Source organism: Rana temporaria, chromosome 11, assembly GCF_905171775.1.
Source record: "Rana temporaria chromosome 11, aRanTem1.1, whole genome shotgun sequence".
Lineage (NCBI taxonomy): Eukaryota > Metazoa > Chordata > Amphibia > Anura > Ranidae > Rana > Rana temporaria.
Window position 1 is genome coordinate 47,453,324 of NC_053499.1, and position 23,331 is coordinate 47,476,654.

The following is a 23,331-nucleotide window of genomic DNA, read 5'->3' on the forward strand; positions in this document are numbered from 1 at the left end:
AAAAAAAAAATTCCACAGGATTCGGGGTCACTTTAGGGGTGCGCGGTATACGCGGAAGAGCGTTATACCGCGATAAATACGGTATTCATTTTACAGAGAGAAGACAGGAGAAATCAATCTCCCACATCAATTGAATGTAGTCCCGACATGGCACCTTAAAGCGGGAGTTCACCCAATTAGTTTTTTTTTTCTCTTTTCCCCTTAGATGCATGCTCGTTTTGTCTAGGGTAATCGGCTAGTTGTTTTAAAATATGAGCTGTACTTACCGTTTTCGAGATGCATCTTCTCTGTCGTTTCCGGGTATGGGTCTTCGGGAGCGGGCGTTCCTTCTTGATTGACAGTCTTCCGAGAGGCTTCCGACGGTCGCATCCATCGCGTCACTCGTAGCCGAAAGAAGCCGAACGTCGGTGCGGCTCTATACTGCGCCTGCACACCGACGTTCGGCTTCTTTCGGAAAATCGTGACGCGATGGATGCGACCGTCGGAAGCCTCTCGGAAGAGAGCGAGCGGGAGAATAACCGGGGAGCACCGAGCCCCATACTCATTCACCTAGGGTGGGGGGCCGGTATCTGGGGCCCTCTTATTAAAGGGGGCTCCCAGATTCCGATAAGCCCCCCGCCCGCAGATCCTGACAACCAACGACCAGGGTTGTTGGGAAGAGGCCCTATCTCTATCAACATGGGGACAGGGGGCTTTGGGGTGGGGGGGCTGCAGGACGCCCCCCTGCCCCAGAGCACCCACCCCACCCATGTTGAGGGCATGCGGCCTGGTTACGGCTCAGGGGGGGGGGCGCTCGCTCGTCCCCACTCCTTTCCTGACCGGCAGGGCGGCGTGCTTGGATATAAGTCTGGTATGGATTATGGGGGAACTCCCATGCCGTTTTTTCGGCGTAGGGGTTCTCCTTACAATCCATACCAGACCTAAGGACCTGGTATGCTCCTGAGGGGTAACCCATGCCGTTTTTTTATTTAAAAATTGGCGTGGAGTTACCCTCATGATTCATACCAAATGCCGCATCTAGAATTGGCGGGAATCCAAGTCGGATCCCCATTGCTTTTGTCGAGCTCGCTGGAATGTGCTTTTTCTATTCCAGCGAGTGTGAGATGTTGGCACCCTATCGCCGAGAATCAGCGCGATGCCGTCGTGCTGGAAACACATTCCCGGCGACAGATACTGTATCTGATGTGTGGAGGAGCTGAGAGAGCCGCAGTGGGGCCCCAGAGGAGGATGATCGGGGCCACTCTGTGCAAAACAAACTGCACAGTGGAAGTAAGTATGACATGTTTGTTATTTAAAAAAATATATATATCGAACCTATAGTATCACTTTAAGTTCTAATTGATTATTTATTATATCCCCCTTTGACATTAAAGTTTTTTTTTCTTTTTTTTAATTAAGGCTTGCACCTTGTACAGTATAGGATTTCATGTAATCTGTGCCCAGTCTTGCCACAAAGAGTTAATCCAGCTCTGAGCGCTGCTCTTATCTTTTTTCAGTGAGATAAAAATTGACACAGAGAAATTGTTCTTCCTCCTTGCTTTGAGTGACAGGTGATTTACATATCTCATGCAGGAGCCTGAGAGTGGCATTCTGTGTACTTCAGATCACTTCCTTCCTCCTTTCTTCTCCAGCTCTGCCAGGATTGGCTGCTCCACACCTCAGCATGATTGGGCATGCTGAAGTCATGTGGTGACTTTTCTGGGTTTTGACTGGATGATAGTGATTATAGCAGAAGTTCAGTGTAAGAAATACACAGGAGAAAATGCATGTTGACAAGGGAAGTGTAAAGGTGGGTGGGGAGTCTACTGACATCACAACTCCACCCACTGAGCTCGGACAACAGACCCACCCACAGAATCTGCAGTTTTTCGAGTCTACATGAAGGAGGCATGAATATCCTTATAGATAACCACTTTGGCAGTAGTTTAGAAAGAATAAGAGTGTGTTTACATCCACTTTAAGGTGCCATGTGGGAACTGCATTCAATTGATGTAGGAGAATGATTTCTCCTGTTGACTCTTCTCTCTATAAAATTAATACATGCAATTGTATATTGTGGTGTTTTTGAGCAAAGAATAGTAATTGAATGGTTAATTCAATTAAATAATTAAGGGATTGATTGCAGACTTTTCAATGAGTATACTGTATACAGTAAATGTATATGATTGTTTGTATCATGATGTGTTCTTATCTGAGGGAGGGTGCTAACAACCTAGCATGAAATATCCTGAGGTACTGCGGGTGGGAGTGCTGGAGAGAAGAGGAGTATTGCAGCAATATCAGTTTTTTTAACCTTCAGGAGGCCAAAAAATTACCAGTGTTGGGAACTAAAAATAATGTTTGGAGTAATAACAATTCTATGTCATAATTTATTTATTAAGGTAGTTACATCTTTTCTTGGGATTATTTATTTGTAATATGTTTTCATCAAAATTACATTGATGGCTCTCTAATATATATATACTGTATGCTCTCATTCATGCGTGTCAATAAAGGAAAATGTACTTTACTACACAAACTGTCTTTTAATATTTCTAACATGTTCATTGATTTTGACTTCAAGGAAGAACAGACAATTCTCTCACCTGATGACAAATGTATATCCTACACCTGCATGATCTCAATGGGGAATCTCAATGCTGTAAAAGAAAAGGAAAGATGTGAGCATCAATCTCAGTCAGACTGTGGAATTGTAAGTTATTATGAATTGTACTGTATTTTTTCCTGGATTAGAGCTTGTAGCCAACAAGTCATTATAAATCTTGACTTTAAATAATTACTGCAAGTACTGCAATGTCGAACCATCAGTTCTGACAACCTGGGGTAATTTTAATGTACACATGCTATTTATTTCTTTTTCTTGCCTTGGTACTTTTTTTGCAACACATGTCTTTTGCTTGAATATCAGGAGACAATCCAAGTCATAACCAAAGTGGCAAATCTAAAAATCTATAGTAATTCCCAAAGCATAAATGGAAACAAACAAGACTCTGTCCAGACAGTTTATTAGTTCTGTGTAGGAAGGTAAAGTGATGGGATGGTCATTGTGTCCTCTATGTTAAGATTTAAAGCATTGAACTGAAGAATTCTGGGGTTTTGCCCTAGATTTAGGTGATATCTGGGCACTCTAAGGCTTGGTTCAGACTGGAACGCTGTGCGTCCCCAATCTCAGGTTCAGGGATGAAACGGAGCCAAAGACGCACAGTGCGCTCCGTAGCGGCACCAGAGATATGTGAACTGGATCCATTCTCCTGCTATGCGAATTGGATGCGGAGAAACCTACATCCAATGCGTATAGGTGTGAACCAAGCCTATAAGATACATAAAGGTATGTGCAGGCTCCTTTGTATGCCTATTTTAAATGTGTCAGTTGTGTGGGGTTTGGTACGTGACATTTTTGGTTCAATGACAAGTGGTATCTAAGGCTCGGTTCACACTTTGAATCGCACAGGAATGCGCAGCGTGGTAATGTATTATTCATATGTGATTTAGTGCGGTGCAATTTGAACCTATTGATTTTTAATGGGCTCAAATCGCACTGCATCACACAAACAGCAACCGGATCGCATGGCACATTTGAACCATGTGATCTAGTGCAGGGACCAGCATTTGGGCTGTCGTTAACATTGACACCTGCTGCAAATTGCAGCTGCAGTGCGTTTTGAACCCAGTGACACCCTGAAACTGGGTTTCCTAAATAGCATTCTAGTGTGAACCTAGCCTAAATGTATGAAAACTGCACATGACTACATCTAAATAAATGTTATGTTTAATTACTAAAGGAATAAAACTGTATCTACACCCAAGAACAAAACTTTAATTCATTGCAACTTTCTAGACTTTAGGTGGCTGCATTTGTTTTTTTCAAGTATAGTAACACAGAGTACCCCCCCCCCCCCACCCTCTATGTTATGGAGATAAGGAAAGAGGGAAGTGTTCTGTTGTCCTAACATACGTTTGTCCTTTGACGCTGCTCTTCAATACATTTGTGAGCATTGTGGGATAAGAATTGTTAAGCCTCATATAGATGGGCATACTGATCTGCAATGCCCATGGGTAGGGCCATCTTCAGTTGCCCAGGTTGCACAGGTGTTCCGTGCAAGGGTGTGCAGGCAGCCTGTTGAAATTGATGATAAGCAGCCGATTGCACAGACTTGTATGAACCTCCACACTCCACACGCATGATGTATAGAACACCTCTGCATTCCAGGTGGCTGAAGATGACCCCTGTACAGGTGTACGAATTTTTACACCAATGGGAGTGAGACCTTACTGGATGGATCACAAGGAAAAAATAAAGGAAGAAAAGTCTGAAAACTGAAAAAAATTAAACAAATGCAGCCATGGCATCTAAGGACTTGTAAACTTGAATTTACATACACTTTAAATTTCATCTGTAATAATGCTAGTTTCCAGAGATTATATAACATTGACCAATGTATTGTCCTGCTAACAGGGTCAGGAGTTTGTGAAAGATCCAGGTCAGTGTTGTGGAAGATGCAAACAAACTCAGTGTGTGGTTATTTTTGCAAATGGAACTGTCATTCTCCTGATGGTAAGTCACCAGTGAATATATAATAATAGTTATTTTTTTGCAGCAACCCTTGGAAATAATGTCTATATGTATCCTAGTGCTGGAAAGATAAAGAGATATTATATCCAAAATTCAAAGACAAAATGGAGCTGCAAGTAGATATTTTAACCTACTGATCTTTACTATAGTTAGCAATGTGCAAATGCCAATTATTTTACATGTCATCATTATCATAGTCAATTAAAAAAACACAAAGGACTATGAATGCACCTGTTGGTTAAAAAATTAAATTTTCATAAATTATTGATGAATCCGTGTAGCTCTACCACAGTAGGAGTCGCCAATGTCCTGGATCCCCACAGCTGCACAGTCAGTCACACAACATTTCCTTCATACATTCCAATGCAGAAAACAGTCCTTGGCCTGTTTTAAATGTTTTGTTAGGGGTTGATAACTTGGATAGGGATGGGAATTTTGGGATGCCCAACTTAAAAAATGGCCAGAACTATGAACAAGGGGACAACTTCCTCCCTATCTATCAAAAGTCCTCTTCTTCCTTCCTCCTGCACTAACTGGTTTCCAGTGCACAACACCTGCTGCTCACTCCTGTGGGAGCTAAGGCCCCGTACACACGAGGAGACATGTCCGATGAAAACGGTCCGCAGACCGTTTTCATCGGACATGTCTCCTGGGAGCTTTTGGTCTGATGTGTGTACACACCATCAGACCAAAATCCCCGCGGACAGAGAATGTGGTGACGTAGAAGACACCGACGTTCTCAAACACGGAAGTGCAATGCTTCCACGCATGCGTCGAAACAATTCGACGCATGCGCGGGATTTTGGGACGCTGGTTAAACGTCATAACCAGCGGACATGTCGGATTAGGTGTACTAACCATCGGACATGTCCGACGGACATGTTTCCAGCGGACAAGTTTCTTAGCTTGCTAAGAAACTTTTGTCCGCTGGAAACCTGTCCGCTAGGCCGTACACACGGTCGGACATGTCCGCGGAAACTGGTCCGCGGACCAGTTTCAGCGAACATGTTTGACCGTGTGTACGCGGCCTCACAGGATGTTACTTGTTCAGCAAAGGCCCATTACAGGCAGGAACTGTCAGTCCCTTGACAAAGTAGTGCAATGTGAGTGAACAGCATGTGATTTCTCCTGCTACTTCCCTGTGGCCACTGATCCTAGTTCTACTTGCTTGCAGAAAGTGCTAGCCCATCTGGCCGCTTTGTTTGTTTGCTAAACTGGAATACCCAGACTATGAGAAAGAGATATAAAGGGGGGCTGTGCAGTCACATGGTTGTCTAAAAAAATTATCATAAAAAGGTAAAAAATATATATTTTAAAAATAAATGAAGGTGATTAGGATTTACAATTATTATATTCTACAGTATATATAAATTGTATTTTCTGTATTCTTTTTACATGTACTTTACTATCAGTGGCCTTATGGGACATGAAACCCATTTGGTCTGTAGCTACTAAAAATATATAACGTTTGCTAGCTTAGTGGGCAACATTTTGGTTAACCACTTGAGATCCGCGCTATAGACGAAATACGTCCGCAGCGCGGCTCTCAAGTGCCAAGTGGCCGTTTAAAAACGGCCTTTATGTGCATTACCCGCGCGCGCCACTGGGTGGCGCGCGGCGGGTAAAAACTGTCCCGACGCATCGCCGAAGACCCGATGCGTGTACCTGGCGGCCGCGATGTCCGCCGGGTACACGCGATCGTCGGTGACACGGTAGGTGACAGCAGGAACGTGGAGCTCTGTGTGTAAACACAGAGCTCCACGTGCTGTGAGAGGAGAGGAGACCGATCTGTGTCCCTTGTACATAGGGACACAGCATCGGTCCCCTCCCCCAGTCACCCCCCTCCCCCCACACAGTTATAACACACCCAGGCTACACAGTTAACCCCTTCCTCACCCCCTAGTGTTAACCCCTTCACTGCCAGTCACATTTATACAGTAATTAGTGCATTTTTATATCACTGATCGCCGTATAAATGTGAATGGCGCCAAATTTGTGTCAAAAGTGTCCGATACGTCCGCCGCAATATCCCAGTCCCAATAAAAATCGCAGATCGCCGCCATTACTAGTAAAAAAAAAAATAATAAAAAAAATCATAATTCTGTTCCCCATTTTGTAGGCGCTATAACTTTTGCGCAAACCAGTCGCTTATTGTGATTTTTTTTTTTTTTTTACAAAAATACGTCGAAAAATACGTATCGGCCTTAACTGAGAAAAAAAATAGTTTTTTAAAAAAAAATTGGGATATTTATTATAGCAACAAGTAAAAAAAATATATATTTTTTTTAAATTGTTGCTCTTTTTTTGTTTATAGCGCAAAAAATAAAAACCGCAGAGGTGATCAAATACCACCAAAAGAAAGCTCTATTTGTGGGGAAAAAAGGACGCCAATTTTGTTTGGGAGCCACGTCGCACGACCGCGCAATTGTCAGTTAAAGCGACGCAGTGCCGGACGCTGAGATTTCGCCTGGGAACGAAGGGGGTTTATGTGCCCAGTAAGCAAGTGGTTAAAGGGTCACTAAAGGAAAAAAATGTTTTTGCTGAAATTACTGTTTACAGGGTATAGAGACATAATAGTTAACTGATTCCTTTTAAAAATGATTACAAATAGATACAAATCAATCATATAATGTGCCTGCAGGTTAGTTTCACTTTTAAACTGGTTTCATGTTCCTGTGAACTAGAGAGACACACAGAACAAAAACAAACAAATCCAGGGCAGTGTTTTGTTTTTAAAATGAATCTGATTGGTTCTGTTAAGTTTTAGACACACAGTAATGACAGCTTAGACCACCGTCAAAAGCTCCCAGTACTGTGGATATAAGGAGCCAGACAAGCAGGAAGTGTGGAGATCACAGCAGAATTACAGCAACTTCAAAGCAAAAACGAACAATAAGGACATGAAACCAGTACTGCAGTAAGGTAAAGGAAGCTATTTAGCTAAAAAAAAAATGTCCTTTAGTGATCCTTTAAACATTTGATTCTATAGTAAAGCCATATAGGCCATATATATTGGCCCATATGGTGAATACAGTAGCATGTCCTTTCCAGTCTTGTGTATGAGGGTTATATGTGCATTGTATGATCATTAGTTAGGCTGGCCATACATTATACAATGTTCTTGTACAATTTTCCTTTAGACTTACCAAAACCATAGAAATATGAGGTCAAACCTAAACACTTTCAATTTGTATGCAATCAAGCAGGCCTTGCACTACATAGTAGAAGGTAAATCTAAAGGAAATTGAATAAGAAAATTGTATAATGTATGGCCAGCCTTATATGTAAATTCACTGGGAAGGTCCATGGGAGTAATCACTCTATTCCATACCTCTTTACTGCAAAAGGCCACATCAATTCTGGAAACATTTATGTGTGGATGTAGCGCAAGAAAACTGAGCAGCTGTTAGCCCAATTGGTGAAATCCTGAGAATGAGCTCTGTGTGGATTAGTAGAGTCTAGAACTATCTATCGCTAGCTATTACTATGTAGTTTAGAACAATCTATCACCCACAATCATTTGTTTGAGAGGCTGGAAGTGGAAGAGCTTCCCTAGATGGTATAGAGCAAATTTGGATTGAATGGAGGTTGAAAGAATTGTACTTGCCACTTGAATCAGTCAGGACTTACTGGGTTTACTGAAGAAATAGAACATGCAATTCATGTGATGATAGGTCTTCAAATATTTTTTTTTTTATCTAAATAGCTTCCTTTACCTTAGTGCAGTCCTCCTTCACTTACCTCATCCTTCGCTTTTGCTTTTAAATGTCCTTATTTCTTCTGAGAAATCCTCACTTCCTGTTCTTCTGTCTGTAACTCCACACAGTAATGCAAGGCTTTCTCCCTGGTGTGGAGTGTCATGCTCGCCCCCTCCCCTGGAATACAGGAGAGTCAGGACACTCTCTACGTTGCAGATAGAGAAATGAGCTGTGTGTTAGTGGGTGTCCTGACTCTCCTGTATTCCAGGGGAGGGGTCAAGCATGACACTCCACACCAGGGAGAAAGCCTTACTGTGTGGAGTTACAGACAGAAGAACAGGAAGTGAGGATTTCTCAGAAGAAATAAGGACATTTAAAAGCAAAATTGAAGGATGAGGTAAGTGAAGGAGGACTGCACGAAGGTAAAGGAAGCTATTTTGGAAAAAAATACTTTTACAACCCCTTTAAACCTAGAGTTTGAGCCTTGTATACATAAGAAAATGTGTTTTAGAGGTTCCAGCCTAGTAAGGGTCTAAAATTATTTTTCAGGAGGCAAGCATATAGTTTGTTATGCAGTAGAGGATCAACAAGCATAGTAATAGTATCAACATGTCATATGATAGTCAACAAGCTAGTTTTACATGGTCGTAATGAATAAGTACATCTAGGTATCAGTCAGGAGAAGGGTACAAAAGAATCTTCAAGCCTTTAGATATACCATGGAACACAGTGAAGACAGTCATCATCAAGTGGAGAAAATTTGTCACAACAGTGACTTTACCAAGAACTGGACGTCCCTCCAAAATTGATGAGAAGAAAACTGGTCTGGTAATCTGCCAAGAGGCCTAAAACAACATTAAAGGACCTGCAGGAATATCTGGCAAGCACTGGCTGTGTAGTATATGTGACAACAATCTCCCGTATTCTTCATATGTCTGGGCTATGGGGTAGATTGGTAAAACTTACGAAGAAAAACATCCAAGCCCAGCCAAATTTTGCAAAAACACACATGAAGTCTCCCAAAAGCATGTGGGAAAATGTGGTAAGGTCTGATGAAGCCAAGGTTGACAATTCTGGTCATAATTCCAAAGGATATATTTGGCGCAAAAACAACACTGCACATCACCAAAGGAACACCATACCCAATGTGAAGCATTGTGGTGGCAGCATCATGCTTTGGGGCTGTTTTTCTTCGGCGGGAGGGGCCTTAGTCAAGGTAGAGGGAATGATGAACAGTTCCAAATACCAGTCAATATTGGCACAAAACATTCAGGCTTCTGCTAGAAATTGGAACATGAAGAGGAACTTAATCTTTTAGCATGGCAATGGCCCAAAGCATACATCTAAATCAACAAAGGAATGGCTTCACTAGAGGAAGATTAAAGTTTTGGAATGGCTCAGCCAGAGCCCAGACCTGAATCTGAGTGAGAATCTGTGGGGTGATCTGAAGAGGGCTGTGCACAGGAGATGCCCTCGCAATCTGACAGGATTGGAGTGTTTTGCAAAGAAGAGTGGGCAAATATTGCCAAGTCAAGATGTGCGATGCTGATAGACACATACTCAAAAAGAGTGCTGTAATAAAATCAAAACGTGCTTCAACAAAGTATTGGTTTAAGGGTGTGCACACTTACAAAACCATATTATTATTTATTTTTTATTTTTACTTCCCTCCACCTAAAATATTTCAGTTTGTTTTTCAATTGAGTTGTACAGTTTATAGGTCACATTAACCGGTTAAGACCCAGACCAATATGCAGGTTAAAGTGGAGGTTCACCTTAAAACAATTATCTAACATTACATCCAGCATACTAACGACATGTACAGTATGCAGGTATTTTTTTTTCCGCCGTACATACCGTTATATTGTTATTTTCCCCCCGACTTCCGGTGTCTGATTCCCGCGGGACTGGGCCTTCCTATCGCTGGGTTAGATGATTGACGTCTGGTGAAAAACTTCCCATGGTGCACAAGGCGCGTCACCAGTTTTCCGTAAATAGCCGACCTGCGAGTCGGCTCTATATGGCGCCTGCGCAGTCAGCTCTACACGGCGGGCGCAGGCTTTAATTGACAATTGCGCGGTCGTGCGACGTGGCTCCCAAACAAAATTTCTTAGAGCTTTCTTTTTGTGGTAATTGATCACCTCTGCGGTTTTTATTTTTTGCGCTATAAACAAAAATAGAGCGACAATTTTGAAAAAAATGCAATATTTTTTACTTTTTGCTATAATAAATATCCCCAAAAAATATATACATGTTTTTCCCTCAGTTTAGGCTGAAACGTATTCTTCTTCTACCTATTTTTGGTAAAAAAATTGCAATAAGCGTTTATCGATTGGTTTGCACAAAATTTAAAGTGTTTACAAAATAGGGGATAGCGACATTATGGCGGACATATCGGACACTTTTGACACATTTTTGGGACCATTGTCATTTTCACAGCGAAAGGTGCTATAAAAATGCACTGATTACTGTGAAAAAGACAATGGCAGTGAAATTGTTAACCACTAGGGGGCACTGTAGGGGTTAAGTGTGACCTCATGTGTGTTTCTAAGGCCTTGTGCACACGAGCAGACATGTCCGATGAAAACGGTCCGCGGACCGTTTTCATCGGACATGTCTGCTGGGAGCTTTTGGTCTGATGTGTGTACACACCATCAGACCAAAATCCCTGCGGACAGAGAACGCGGTGACGTAGAAGACACCGACGTTCTCAAACACGCAAGTTCAATGCTTCCACGCATGCGTCAAATCAATTCGACGCATTCGCAGGATTTCGGACCGCTGGTTATACGTCATAACCAGCGGACATGTCCGATGAGTCGTACTAACCATCGGACATGTCCGACGGACATCTTTCCAGCGGACAAGTTTCTTAGCATGCTAAGAAACTTTTGTCCGCTGGAAACCTGTCCGCTAGGCCAGAAAACTGTCCGCTAGGCCCTACACATGGTCGAAAATGTCAGCGGAAACTGGTCCACGGACCAGTTTCAGCGGACATGTTCGTCGTGTGTACAAGGCCTAACTGTAGGGGAAGGGGCTGGACGTGTGACATCAGTGATCGTCGTTCCCTATATCAGGGAACATTCGATCACTGACATTGCAACAGAGAAGAACGGGGAAGGTTTGTTTACACACACCTCTCCCTGTTCTTCAGCTCCTGTGACCCGATCGCGGGACACCCGCGGGCCACGGTCACAGAGCTTCGGACCGGTCTGGACTCTTAAAGTGGACGTATATATACGTCCATGTGCCCAGCCGTGCCATTCTGCCGACGTATATTGTCGTGCGGCGGTCCTTAAGTGGTTAAAGGTGGAAAAAATTCTGCAATGATTTATCTTTGTCTCATTTGTTTTACATCACAGAAACCTGACATTTTAACAGGGGTGTGTAGACTTTTTATATATATACACACACAAAGGATTTATGCACTTAAAATGGATTTAAAAATTTTAAAAAGTTACAAACAATGCATAGTGTGCTCAACGACAGTTTCAGGCTAGGTTTTTAGCGCCCTTCCTCAGATAAGAACATATGCCACAGTACAAATAATCATATACATTTATATACTCATTCAAAAGTCAGGAATCGATCTCTTTATTGTTTAATTGAATTAACCATTTAATTACTTTCCTTTGCTCAAAAATACCACAATATACAATTGCATGTATTCATTTTATAGAGAGAAGACAGGAGAAATCAATCTCCCACATCAATTGAATGTAGTCCCGACATGGCACCTTAATGTCAAATAGGGATATAATACATAATCAATTAGAACTTCTTTGCTGAAATAACAAACATGACAAAATGTTACAATTACCAATTAAAGAAATAAATACAGATCACAACCTTAGTTTAACTATCTTAAGCACAAATAGCTAGATTCATTGTACTTCTATTTTCTTAAAGCCAATTCCCTGTTACCTCCATGTTTATTGTGGGCAACTCCATCAATTACCATGTATTTAGGTTGAGAAACTGTATGTCCTCTTTCCCAAAGTGTCGTGCTAAAGGCAATTTTACCGAATTATCCCTAATAGAATATTTGTGACAAGCAATACGGGCTTTAACCTTTTGCCGTAAAAAATAAAATGTGTGCTTCTTTTATTTTTAAGATATTAGCAATTGTTGTTTCCCGACTATGACATCATCTAGCCCTTCTACAACAGCCACATGACACAAAACCCAGACCTGTTGGTTATTACCGTGTTTGTGCTGTTTTAAACTTATGTTCTATCTTTTATATTTTTGCGTTATTAATGATTTATTAACCACTTACCCCCCGGACCATATTGCTGCCCAAAGACCAGAGTACTTTTTGCGATTCGGGACTGCGTCGCTTTAACTGACAATTGCGCGGTCGTGCGACGTGGCTCCCAAACAAAATTGGCGTCCTTTTTTTCCCACAAATAGAGCTTACTTTTGGTGGTATTTGGTGGTATTTGATCACCTCTGCGGTTTTTAGTTTTTGCGCTATTAAACAAAAATAGAGAGCCAATTTTGAAAAAAAATAATATTTTTTACATTTTGCTATAATAAATATCCCCCAAAAATATATAAAAAAACATTTTTTTTCCTCAGTTTAGGCCGATACGTTTTCTTCTACATATTTTTCGTAAAAATATTATATTTTTTTTACTAGTAATGGCGGCGATCAGCGATTTTTTTTTCCGGTATTGCGACATTATGGCGGACACTTCGGACACTTTTGACACATTTTTGGGACCATTGGCATTTTTATAGCGATCAGTGCTATAAAAATGCATTGGATTACTATAAAAATGCCACTGGCAGTGAAGGGGTTAACACTAGGGGGTGGGGAAGGGGTTAAGTATGCCTGGGTGTGTTCTTACTGTGGGGGGGGGGGGTGGCCTCACTAGGGGAAACACTGATCCTCGGTTCATACATTGTATGAACCGAAGATCAGCATTTCCCCTGCTGACAGGACACACACAGCTCCCGGTCCCCGCTCTGTAACGAGCGATCGCGTGTGCCCGGCGGCGATCGCGCCCGCCGGGCACACGCACGGGAGTCGGGAGTCTAGTGGCGGCTGGGAGAGAGGACGTCATATTACGTGCTCTCGCCCAGCAGAGCCACCTTGTGGACGTATATCGACGGTGCGCGGTGGTTAAAGGTCACCAAAGGTCATTCAGTCCCCTAGAACAGCCAAATGATACAAACTGGTCTTGCTACATTTGTGCTGCTAAAAGTTTTATTTGTGCTGTTATGGTTTTTAACCACTTCAGCCCCGGACCATATTGCTGGTCAATGACCGGGCCACTTTTTGCGATTCGTCACTGCGTCACTTTAACTGACAGTTGCGCAGTCCTGCGACTTGGCTTCCAAACAAAATTGGCGTCCTTTTTTTCCCACAAATATAGCTTTCTTTTGGTGGTATTTGATCACCTCTGCGGTTTTTATTTTTTGTGCTATAAACAAAAATAGAGCGACAATTTTGAAAAAAAATAATAATATTTTTAACTTTTTGCTGTAATAAATATCCCCAAAATTTATAAAAAAAAACGTATTCTTCTACAAATTTTTCTAAAAAAAAAACGCAATAAGCGTTTATTGATTGGTTTGCGCAAAAGTTATAGCGTCTACAAAATAGGGCATAGTTTTATGGCATTTTTATAAAAAAAAAAGTTTTACTAGTAATGGCGGCGATCAGCGATTTTTATCGGTACTGCGACCTTATGGCGGACACTTCGGACACTTTTGACGCATTTTTGGGACCATTGGAATTTTTATAGCGATCAGTGCTATAAAAATGCATTGATTACTATAAGAATGCCACTGGCAGTGAACGGGTTAACACTAGGGGGCGAGGAAGGGGTTCATTATGTTCCCTGTGTGTGTTCTAACTGAATGGGGGGGTGAGACTGACTTTGGGAAATGACAGATCGGTGAGGCAGACGGTCAGGCATTTCTTCCCCTGACAGGACCGGGAGCTGGACTGTGACGTCATAAGAGGCCTATATAAATCGCCGCGCACCACACACCTGGCATTACGGCGGGAGGGAGCGTCGAGTCAACATCGGAAGAAAAGAAAAGGCAGAAGGCGGCAAAGAAGGCCGGGCTGGCCCCTGCTAGTAAGTGAGCTTCAAAGAAGATAGCGGCGGCCAGCCCCGAAGAAGGCACCGGAGAGCGAGCGGGAGAATAACTGGGGAGCGCGGAGCCCCATACTCATTCACCTAGGGTGGGGGGCCGGTATCTGGGGGCCCCCTTATTAAAGGGGGCTCCCAGATTCCGATAAGCCCCCCACCCGCAGACCCTGACAACCAACGACCAGGGTTGTTGGGAAGAGGCCCTGTCTCTATCAACATGGGGACAGTGTGCTTTGGGGTGGGGGGGCTGCAGGACGCCCCCCTGCCCCAGAGCACCCACCCCACCCATGTTGATGGCAAGCGGCCTGGTTACGGCTCAGGGGGGGGGTGCTCGCTCGTCCCCACTCCTTTCCTGACTGGCCGGGCGGCGTGCTTGGATATGGGTCTGGCATGGATTGTGGGGGAACTTCCATGCCGTTTTTTTCGGCGTAGGGGTTCTCCTTACAATCCATACCAGACCTAAGGACCTGGTATGCTCCTGAGGGGGAACCCATGTCGTTTTTTTATTTAAAAATTGGCGTGGAGTTACCCTCATGATTCATACCAAATGCCGCATCTAGAATTGGCGGGAATCCAAGTCGGATCCCCATTGCTTCTGTCGCGCTCGCTGGAATGTGCTTTTTCTATTCCAGCGAGTGTGAGATGTCGGCACCCTATCGCCGAGAATCAGCGCAATGCCGTCATGCTGGAAACACATTCTTGGCGACAGGTACTGTATCTGATGTGGGGAGGAGCCGAGAGAGCCGCAGTGGGGCCCCAGAGGAGGATGATCAGGGCCACTCTGTGCAAAACGAACTGCACAGTGAAAGTAAGTATGACATGTTTGTTATTTAAAAATATATATATATCGAACCTATAGTATCACTTTAAGTTCTAATTGATTATTTATTATATCCCAAGTTTTTTTTTTTTTTTTTTAATTTAAGGCTTGCACCTTGTACAGTATAGGATTTCATTTAATCTGTGCCCAGTCTTGCCACAAAGAGTTAATCCAGCTCTGAGTGCTGCTCTTATCTTTTTTCAGTGAGATAAAAATTGACACAGAGAAATAGGTGTCTGTTCTTCCTCCTTGCTTTGAGTGACAGGTGATTTACATATCTCATGCAGGAGCCTGAGAGTGGCATTCTGTGTACTTCAAATCACTTCCTTCCTCCTTTCTTCTCCAGCTCTGCCAGGATTGGCTGCTCCACACCTCAGCATGATTGGGCATGCTGAAGTCATGTGGTGACTTTTCTGGGTTTTGACTGGATGATAGTGGTTATAGCAGAAGTTCAGTGTAAGAAATACACAGGAGAAAATGCATGTTGACAAGGGAAGTGTAGAGGTGGGTGGGGAGTCTACTGACATCACAACTCCACCCACTGAGCTCGGACAACAGACCCACCCACAGAATCTGCAGTTTTTCGAGTCTACATGAAGGAGGCATGAATATCCTTATAGATAACCACTTTGGCAGTAGTTTAGAAAGGAGGAGAGTGTGTTTACATCCACTTTAAGGTGCCATGTGGGGACTGCATTCAATTGATGTAGGAGAATGATTTTTCCTGTTGACTCTTCTCTCTATAAAATGAATACATGCAATTGTATATTGTGGTGTTTTAGAGCAAAGAATAGTAATTGAATGGTTAATTCAATTAAATAATTAACCACTTAAGGACAGAAGGTGTTTTTCAGATTCAGCGTTTACAAGACTAAAACATTTTTTTTTGCTAGAAAATTACTTAAAACCCCCAAACATTATATATATTTTTTTCTAACACCCTAGAGAATAAAATGGCGGTCAATGCAATACTTTTTGTCACACCGTATTTGCGCAGCGGTCTTACAAGCGCACTTTTTTTGGAAAAAAATCACTTTTTTGAATTAAAAAATAAGATTTTGGCCCATTTTTTTTAATATATTGTGAAAGATAATGTTACGCCGAGTAAAATGATACCCAACATGTCACGCTTAAAAATTGCACTCGCTCGTGGCATGGCGTCAAACTTTTACCCTTAAAAATCTCGATAGGCGACATTTAAAAAATTTAGCATTTTGCAAGGTTGCATTTTTTGAGCTACAGAGAAGGTCTAGGGCTAGAATTATTGCTCTCAATCGCGGCAATACCTTACTTGTGTGGTTTGAACACCGTTTTCATATCGGGATGGGGCACTTTAAAAAAAAAAAATGTTTTCTTATTTATTTTTATTGATTTTATAATTTTTTACACTGAAATAAAAATAAAAAAATGTATCACTTTTATTCCTATTACATGAAATTACAAACATCCCTTGTAATAGAAAAAAGCATGACAGGTCCTCTCAAATATGAGATCTGGTGTCAAAAAGACCTCAGATCTCATATTTAGACTTAAATGCAAAAAAAAATAAAAAAAAATGGAAATGTTGTCATTTAAAAAAATGACAACAAAAAAAATGTCTCTTTAAGACGCTGGGCGGGACTGACGTTTTGACGTCACTTCCGCCCAGCAATGCTATGAGGACGGGTGGGGGCCATCTTGCCCTCACTCGCATCCTCACACAGTAGGCAGCAGGACCCGATCGCCTCCGTCGCTACCGACGGCTCCGGTAATTACATGGCGGAGGGAGAGGGGCGGGAGAGGGGGGCCCCTCTCCCGCCACCGATAGCGGCGATCTCGCGGTGAACCCGCCGTGGAGACCGCCGTTATCGTTTACAGAACCGCTCACACTAAAGATGGATATCTCGGTTGTGGCAGCAGCTGCTGCCGTTACCGAGATATCCATCTTTAAAAACAGGACGTATATATACAGTGGGCGGTCGTTAACCGGTTAAGGGATTGATTGCAGACTTTTCAATGAGTATACTGTATACAGTAAATGTATATGATTGTTTGTATCATGACGTGTTCTTATCTGAGGGAGGGTGCTAACAACCTAGCCTGAAATATCCTGAGGTACTGCGGGTGGGAGCGCTGGAGAGAAGAGGAGTATTGCAGCAATATCATTTTTTTTAACCTTCAGGAGGCCAAAAAATTACCAGTGTTGGGAACTAAAAATAATGTTTGGAGTAATAACAATTCTATGTCATAATTTATTTATTAAGGTAGTTACATCTTTTCTTGGGATTATTTCTTTGTAATATGTTTTCATCAAAATAACATTGATGGCTCTCTAATATACAGTTGTGTTCAAAATTATTCAACCCCCCACTAAAATTGATTGTTTTGCCCAGTTTGACATTGATTTTGATCATTTAGTCATCCTGCTTACAATTAAATCAAAGAGGCACGTGTAGGTCAGACAAATATAACATAACATTTATAATGAAATAACCACAAATGTCTTTTCTGTGCTCACATCATTATCAGTTTTATTCAACCCCCAAGTGACATTCAATCTTAGTACTTAGTACAACATCCTTTTACAGTTAGAACAGCTTTTAAACGTGAAGCATAGCTTGACACAAGTGTCTTGCAGCGATCTACGGGTATCTTCGCCCATTCGTCATAGGCAAAAGCCTCCAGTTCAGTCACATTCTTAGGCTTGCGCACTGCAACTGCTTTCTTTAAGTCCCACCAGAGGTTCTCAATCGGATTTAAGTCTGGTGACTGCGATGGCCACTCCAAAATGTTCCAGCCTTTAATCTGCAACCATGCTCTAGTGGACTTGGAGGTATGCTTGGGATCATTGTCCTGTTGAAAGGTCCAACGTCTCCCAAGCCTCAGGTTTGTGACGGACTGCATCACATTGTCATCCAATATCTCCTGGTACTGAAGAGAATTCATGGTACCTTGCACACGCTGAAGCTTCCCTGTACCTGCAGAAGCAAAACAGCCACAAAGCATGATTGAACCCCAGCCATGCTTCACAGTGGGCAAGGTGTTCTTTTCATCATAGGCCTTGTTCTTCCTCCTCCAAACATAGCGTTGATCCATGGGCCCAAACAGTTTCATCAGTCCACAGAACACAATCCCAAAACTTCTGTGGTTTGCCCACATGACTTTTGGCATACTGCAGTCGACTCTTCTTATTCTTTAGAGACAGCAAGGGGGTGCGCCTGGGAGTTCTGGCATGGAGGCCTTCATTACGCAGTGTGCGCCGTATTGTCTGAGCAGAAACTTCAGTACCCACATCTGACAAATATTTTCTCAGTTCCTCAGCAGTCACACGGGGACTTTTCTCCACTCTACGCTTCAGGTAGTGCACAGCAGTCGAAGTCAGCATCTTCTTTCTGCCACGACCAGGTAGCGTTTCAACAGTGCCCTTTGCCTTGAATTTGTGAATGATGCTTCCTATGGTGTCTTTTGGTATGTTTAACATCTTTGCAATCTTCTTATAGCCATTGCCCTTCCTGTGAAGAGTAATCACCTCTTCTCTTGTCTTCCTGGACCATTCTCTTGACCTCACCATGTTTGTAACCATACCAGTAAATGTCTAGAATGAGCTGAGTATCACAGTCATTTTAAAGCTGCCTAATTAATGCTTATTAGGCTTTATTGCTGCTCCCTGACATCCACAGGTGTTTTCAATACCTGATTGAAAACACTTCAATGAGCCTCTGTTCTTCAGAGTGGTAGTCTTTAAGGGGTTGAATAATTGTGTAAATGAAGAATTCACAAAATAAATATTTACTACTGTATTACAAAACCGATTGATGTCATTTTAGTTGCATATGGTTCTTTAAGAAGTCCTTGTAGGATTTCATTCTGAATACAATTCCAAATGTACACTAAATTCCCTAAAACCCTTTACAGCATTGGGGGGTTGAATAATTTTGAACACAACTGTATATATATACTGTATGCTCTCATCCATGCATGGCGATAAAGGAAAATGTACTTTACTACGCAAACTGTCTTTTAATATTTCTAACATGTTCATTGATTTTGACTTCAAGGAAAAACAGACAATTCCCTCACCTGATGACAAATGTATATACTACACCTGCATGATCTCAATGGGGAATCTCAATGCTGTAGAACACGTGAAAATCTGTGAACTTCAATCTCAGTCAGACTGTGGAATTGTAAGTTATTTCGGTTTGTACTGTATTTTTTCCTGCATTAGAGCTTGTCGCCAACAAGTCATTATAAATCTTTACTTTAAATAATTACTGTATGTACTGCAATGTCGAACCATCAGTTCTGACAACCTGGGGTAATTTTAATGTACACATGCTATTTATTTCATTTTCTTGCCTTGGTACTTCCTGCTGTTTTTTTTGCAACACATGTCTTTTGCTTGAATATCAGGAGACAATCCAAGTCATAACCAAATTGGCAAATCTAAAAATCAATAGTAACTCCCAAAGCATAAATGGAAACAAACAAGACTCTGTCCAGACAGTTTATTAGTTCTGTGTAGGAGGGTAAATTGATGGGATGGTCATTGTGTCCTCTATGTTAAGGTGACCAGATTTTTTTTTAAGAAATCCGGGGACATTTTTTTTTTACTAGTAATGGCAGCGACCAGTGACTCATAGCGGGACTGCGATATTGCGGTGGACAAATCGGACACTAATGACACTTTGTGGGAACCAGTGACACTAGCACAGTGATCAGTGCTAAAATAATTCACTGTCACTGTACTAATGACACTGGCTGGGAAGGGGATAACATCTAGGGCAATCACAGTGTTAAAAGTGTGGGGAGGTGCTTTTACTAAGGGACGGCATAGATCCATGTACCTGCTTTGCAGGAACACAGGATCAATGTCTTCCATACTGACAGAACCGCAATCTGCCTTGTTTACATAGGCAGACCATGGTTCTGTCTTTGAACATAACGATCAGTGGGTACCGGTGGACATCAAGTCTGCCCGAGCCGTTGATTGGCTCCCATACCCAGAAATGCCGGATTACGTATATATGTGATCCTGCGCAGCGCAGCCGTAGTAGTAAATCTGCTATCAGGCGTTCTGCAACTGGTCAACATCATCAGCATTATGACAACTCACAGGTAGCAGGCACTCTATCATGGCTCTGGCTGGCTCTGTCACAGTGTGCCACTTAACATAGCTACTGGGTGCTGATACATATGACCAATAAGTTACCAAAATCAGCACCCAGCAGACATGTTATGTGACACACTGTGCCAGAGCCACAATAGAGTGCCTGCTGCCTGTGAGTTATGATACCATCCATGATGCCAGAGAGACAGACACAGTGCAATGTAGAATATTTGCATACACCCCCAAAGCACTCCTGTATTGAAGCCTTGAAGGCACTGGCAGCCCCACGATTGGATTCCCCTCTGTTCCTGTTGCTGGACACCGTCACCTAAGCCCAGCTGCCTCTCTATGCCCATTACTGCCACCGCCCCCTGCCCGCCTCACAGCCTCTTAAGTCTCACTCTCCGGGCCCTGGCTACTACTCGGTGGGGAGCGGAGGAAGATCACTCCACCAGGAAAGGCAAGGAGATAAAACAGGCAGGCGGCTGGCCGGGACTTGAACCAAGGCAGAAGAAAATGCGAGCGGAGCTAAATGGGCATGTGCCCGAAACCAAAGAAATGGTCCTTCGCTCCGACCAGCACATGATCATCAGAAAGGGGTACAGATAATGAAACAAATACACACACCTAAGCTAGTAGGTGCGGTGGAGCAGGGGTGTGTAATTCAGAATATTTTAATTCTGCACTGACTGTCTTTGAATTTGCCCCAGCCCCTGTCCAAATCCAATCCGGGGACAGACTTGATCAGGGGACAGTGTCCTCAATCTGGGGACTGTCCCCTGAAACTGGGGATGCCTGGTCACCCTACTCTATGTTCCCCTCCTCAATGGGCATCAATGAGAGCTACATGAAAGGCCTTCCCATGGGGTGGGTTCTTCTGGGCTATGTTGGACACTGAATACAGGTCACTTTCCCACACACAGGGTACCTTGAACAGACAAAGGGTCTCTAATAAACTTTCTCAATTTAATTATATACCACTATGGTCACTGTTGCATTTAGGAGGGACACGCTGAGTCTATGCCTTCTCTACCTCTCCAGCGTATCACCGCTACCTCACTCCCAATAACCGTAGGAAGCCCTGCTGTGCACCTAGCTCCGACTTCATGTGTGTACTTCTCTTAACTCTTCTGTAAAGTTTGGGGACCTCTGCGGTGCTGATCTGCTACTATTACTAAGAGAGACAGACCTGCTCATAGAGAGAGTGCCAACAACAACTCCTCCTGCCATATGTACATGCTTATGACCGTCTGATAGAGAAACCTTCCTTACCCTTTGTAACCACATGCTTGCACTTCACACTGTGTTGGCTCTCACACTGATGTCTTCATAGAACAATGTGTTTAGTGACACCAGTTGTAGACTACTTGGGCCCGTTACTTGCATTACACTCCTTTAGTAACTTTAGACCAGGCAAAGTTTCAAAGCTTTATTGAAGAATACAATAATAAGAGTCCATTCTTAGCAGAATCCATGGATGGTATCTTCAGAGAGGACTGCAAGTCCCAACAATCTCTGAACTCGGCATGGCACTGGCAATCCAGACTCCTGCAATGGCAGTGAGCAATTCACATATATTTCTTTATCTCTTTGTGTGTGAGTCCCCCTGGGTCCAGCTCTTGTCCCTTTTTATAGCACACATGATCGCAGAGTCGGACCCAAAAAAACACTAGCCTTCCCGGGTGGGGCAGCATTAAAGTGGATGTAAACACCCCAAAAAGATTTTTTTTTTTATGTCACAATGTAGAGAATTGGGGGGCAAATCCACAAAAAACCTGCCTAACTTAACTTTTGGCAGTTAAGTTACACTGGCGGAAAATTTCTACCTAAGTGCCCGATCCACAAAGCACTTACCTAGAAATTTTCGGCTGTGTAAGGCCTAGTACACACGAGAGGATTTATCCGCGGATACGGTCCAACGGACCGTTTCCGCGGATAAATCCTCTCGAGGATTTCAGCGGATTTGGATCCGATGGAGTGTACTCACCATAGGATCGAAAACCGTGCCGAAATCCCCTCGCGATGACGTGTCGCGCGGTCGGCGCGATGATGATGCGGCGACGAGCGCGACGCTGTCATATAAGGAATTCCAAGCATGCGTCTAATCATTACGACGCATGCGGGGGATCCCTTCGGACGGATTGATCCGGTGAGTCTGTACAGACCAGCGGATCAATCCGTTGGGATCGATTCAAGCAGATAGATTTGTAGACATGTCTACAAATTTTTATCTGCTGGAATCGGGAAATTTCCGCGGATAAATATCCGCAGGAATGTACACACCATAGAATCTATCCGCTGAAACCGATCCGCTGAGATTTTTCAGCGGATGGATTCTATGGTGTGTACGGGGCCTAACTTAAGTGCCTCCGTCGCAAGGCGGTCTTCTCATCCAGGGGGCGATGACAATTTAAATGAGGCGCGCTCCCGCGCCGGACGTTCTGCGCATGCGTGTGACGTCATTTTTCCCGATGGGCAGCGCGCGAAATTACGTTACGTCGGGCTTTGTGGATTGCGACGGGACAATAAAGTTGCGTCGGGTAAAAAAAAAGTTACGCGGCGAAAAATTGAATTTGAAATTTAAAAAAAATTGCGGCGATCGAAAAAAAGGTATGTTTTTACAAGGTGTAAACAGTTTACACCTTGTAAAAGCATCCCTAATTTTACGCATGCAAAACGTAACTTACGCAGAAAACACAAAGCTAAAAAGCTTTGTGGATCTGCCTAAGTACTCATTTGCATACGCAAAGCGGCATTTCGACTCGAAATGCACCCAAGCGGCGGATGCGGTACTGCATCTTAAGATCTGACAGTGTCTTACAGATGTCAGATCTTATGCCTATCTTTGGAAAAATCCTTCTGTGGATCAGTTCCAAAAATAGGCACAGGGATACGCAGGCTGAACAGCAGTTCCGCCTGCGTATCTCTTTTGAGGATTTGGCCCAAGATTTCCTATCATCATGCAGGCATGCACAGCTTCTGTAAAGTGCACAATTCACATCCCCCTCCCCTCTCCTCCTCTCCTCTCCCATCCAGCTCTCCCA

General features: G+C 43.0%; 1 protein-coding gene across 1 annotated transcript in view; it reads left to right on the plus strand.

Annotated features, from left to right (window-relative positions):
* Positions 1 to 23,331, plus strand: part of LOC120916788 (hemocytin-like) — an 89,342-nt gene that overhangs the window by 35,589 nt on the left and 30,422 nt on the right. Inside the window, exons 5-7 of the mRNA XM_040327725.1 lie at positions 2,564 to 2,692; positions 4,457 to 4,555; positions 19,236 to 19,364. Of these exons, the coding sequence (XP_040183659.1) occupies positions 2,564 to 2,692; positions 4,457 to 4,555; positions 19,236 to 19,364 (357 nt within the window). The remainder of the gene's footprint in view (positions 1 to 2,563; positions 2,693 to 4,456; positions 4,556 to 19,235; positions 19,365 to 23,331) is intronic.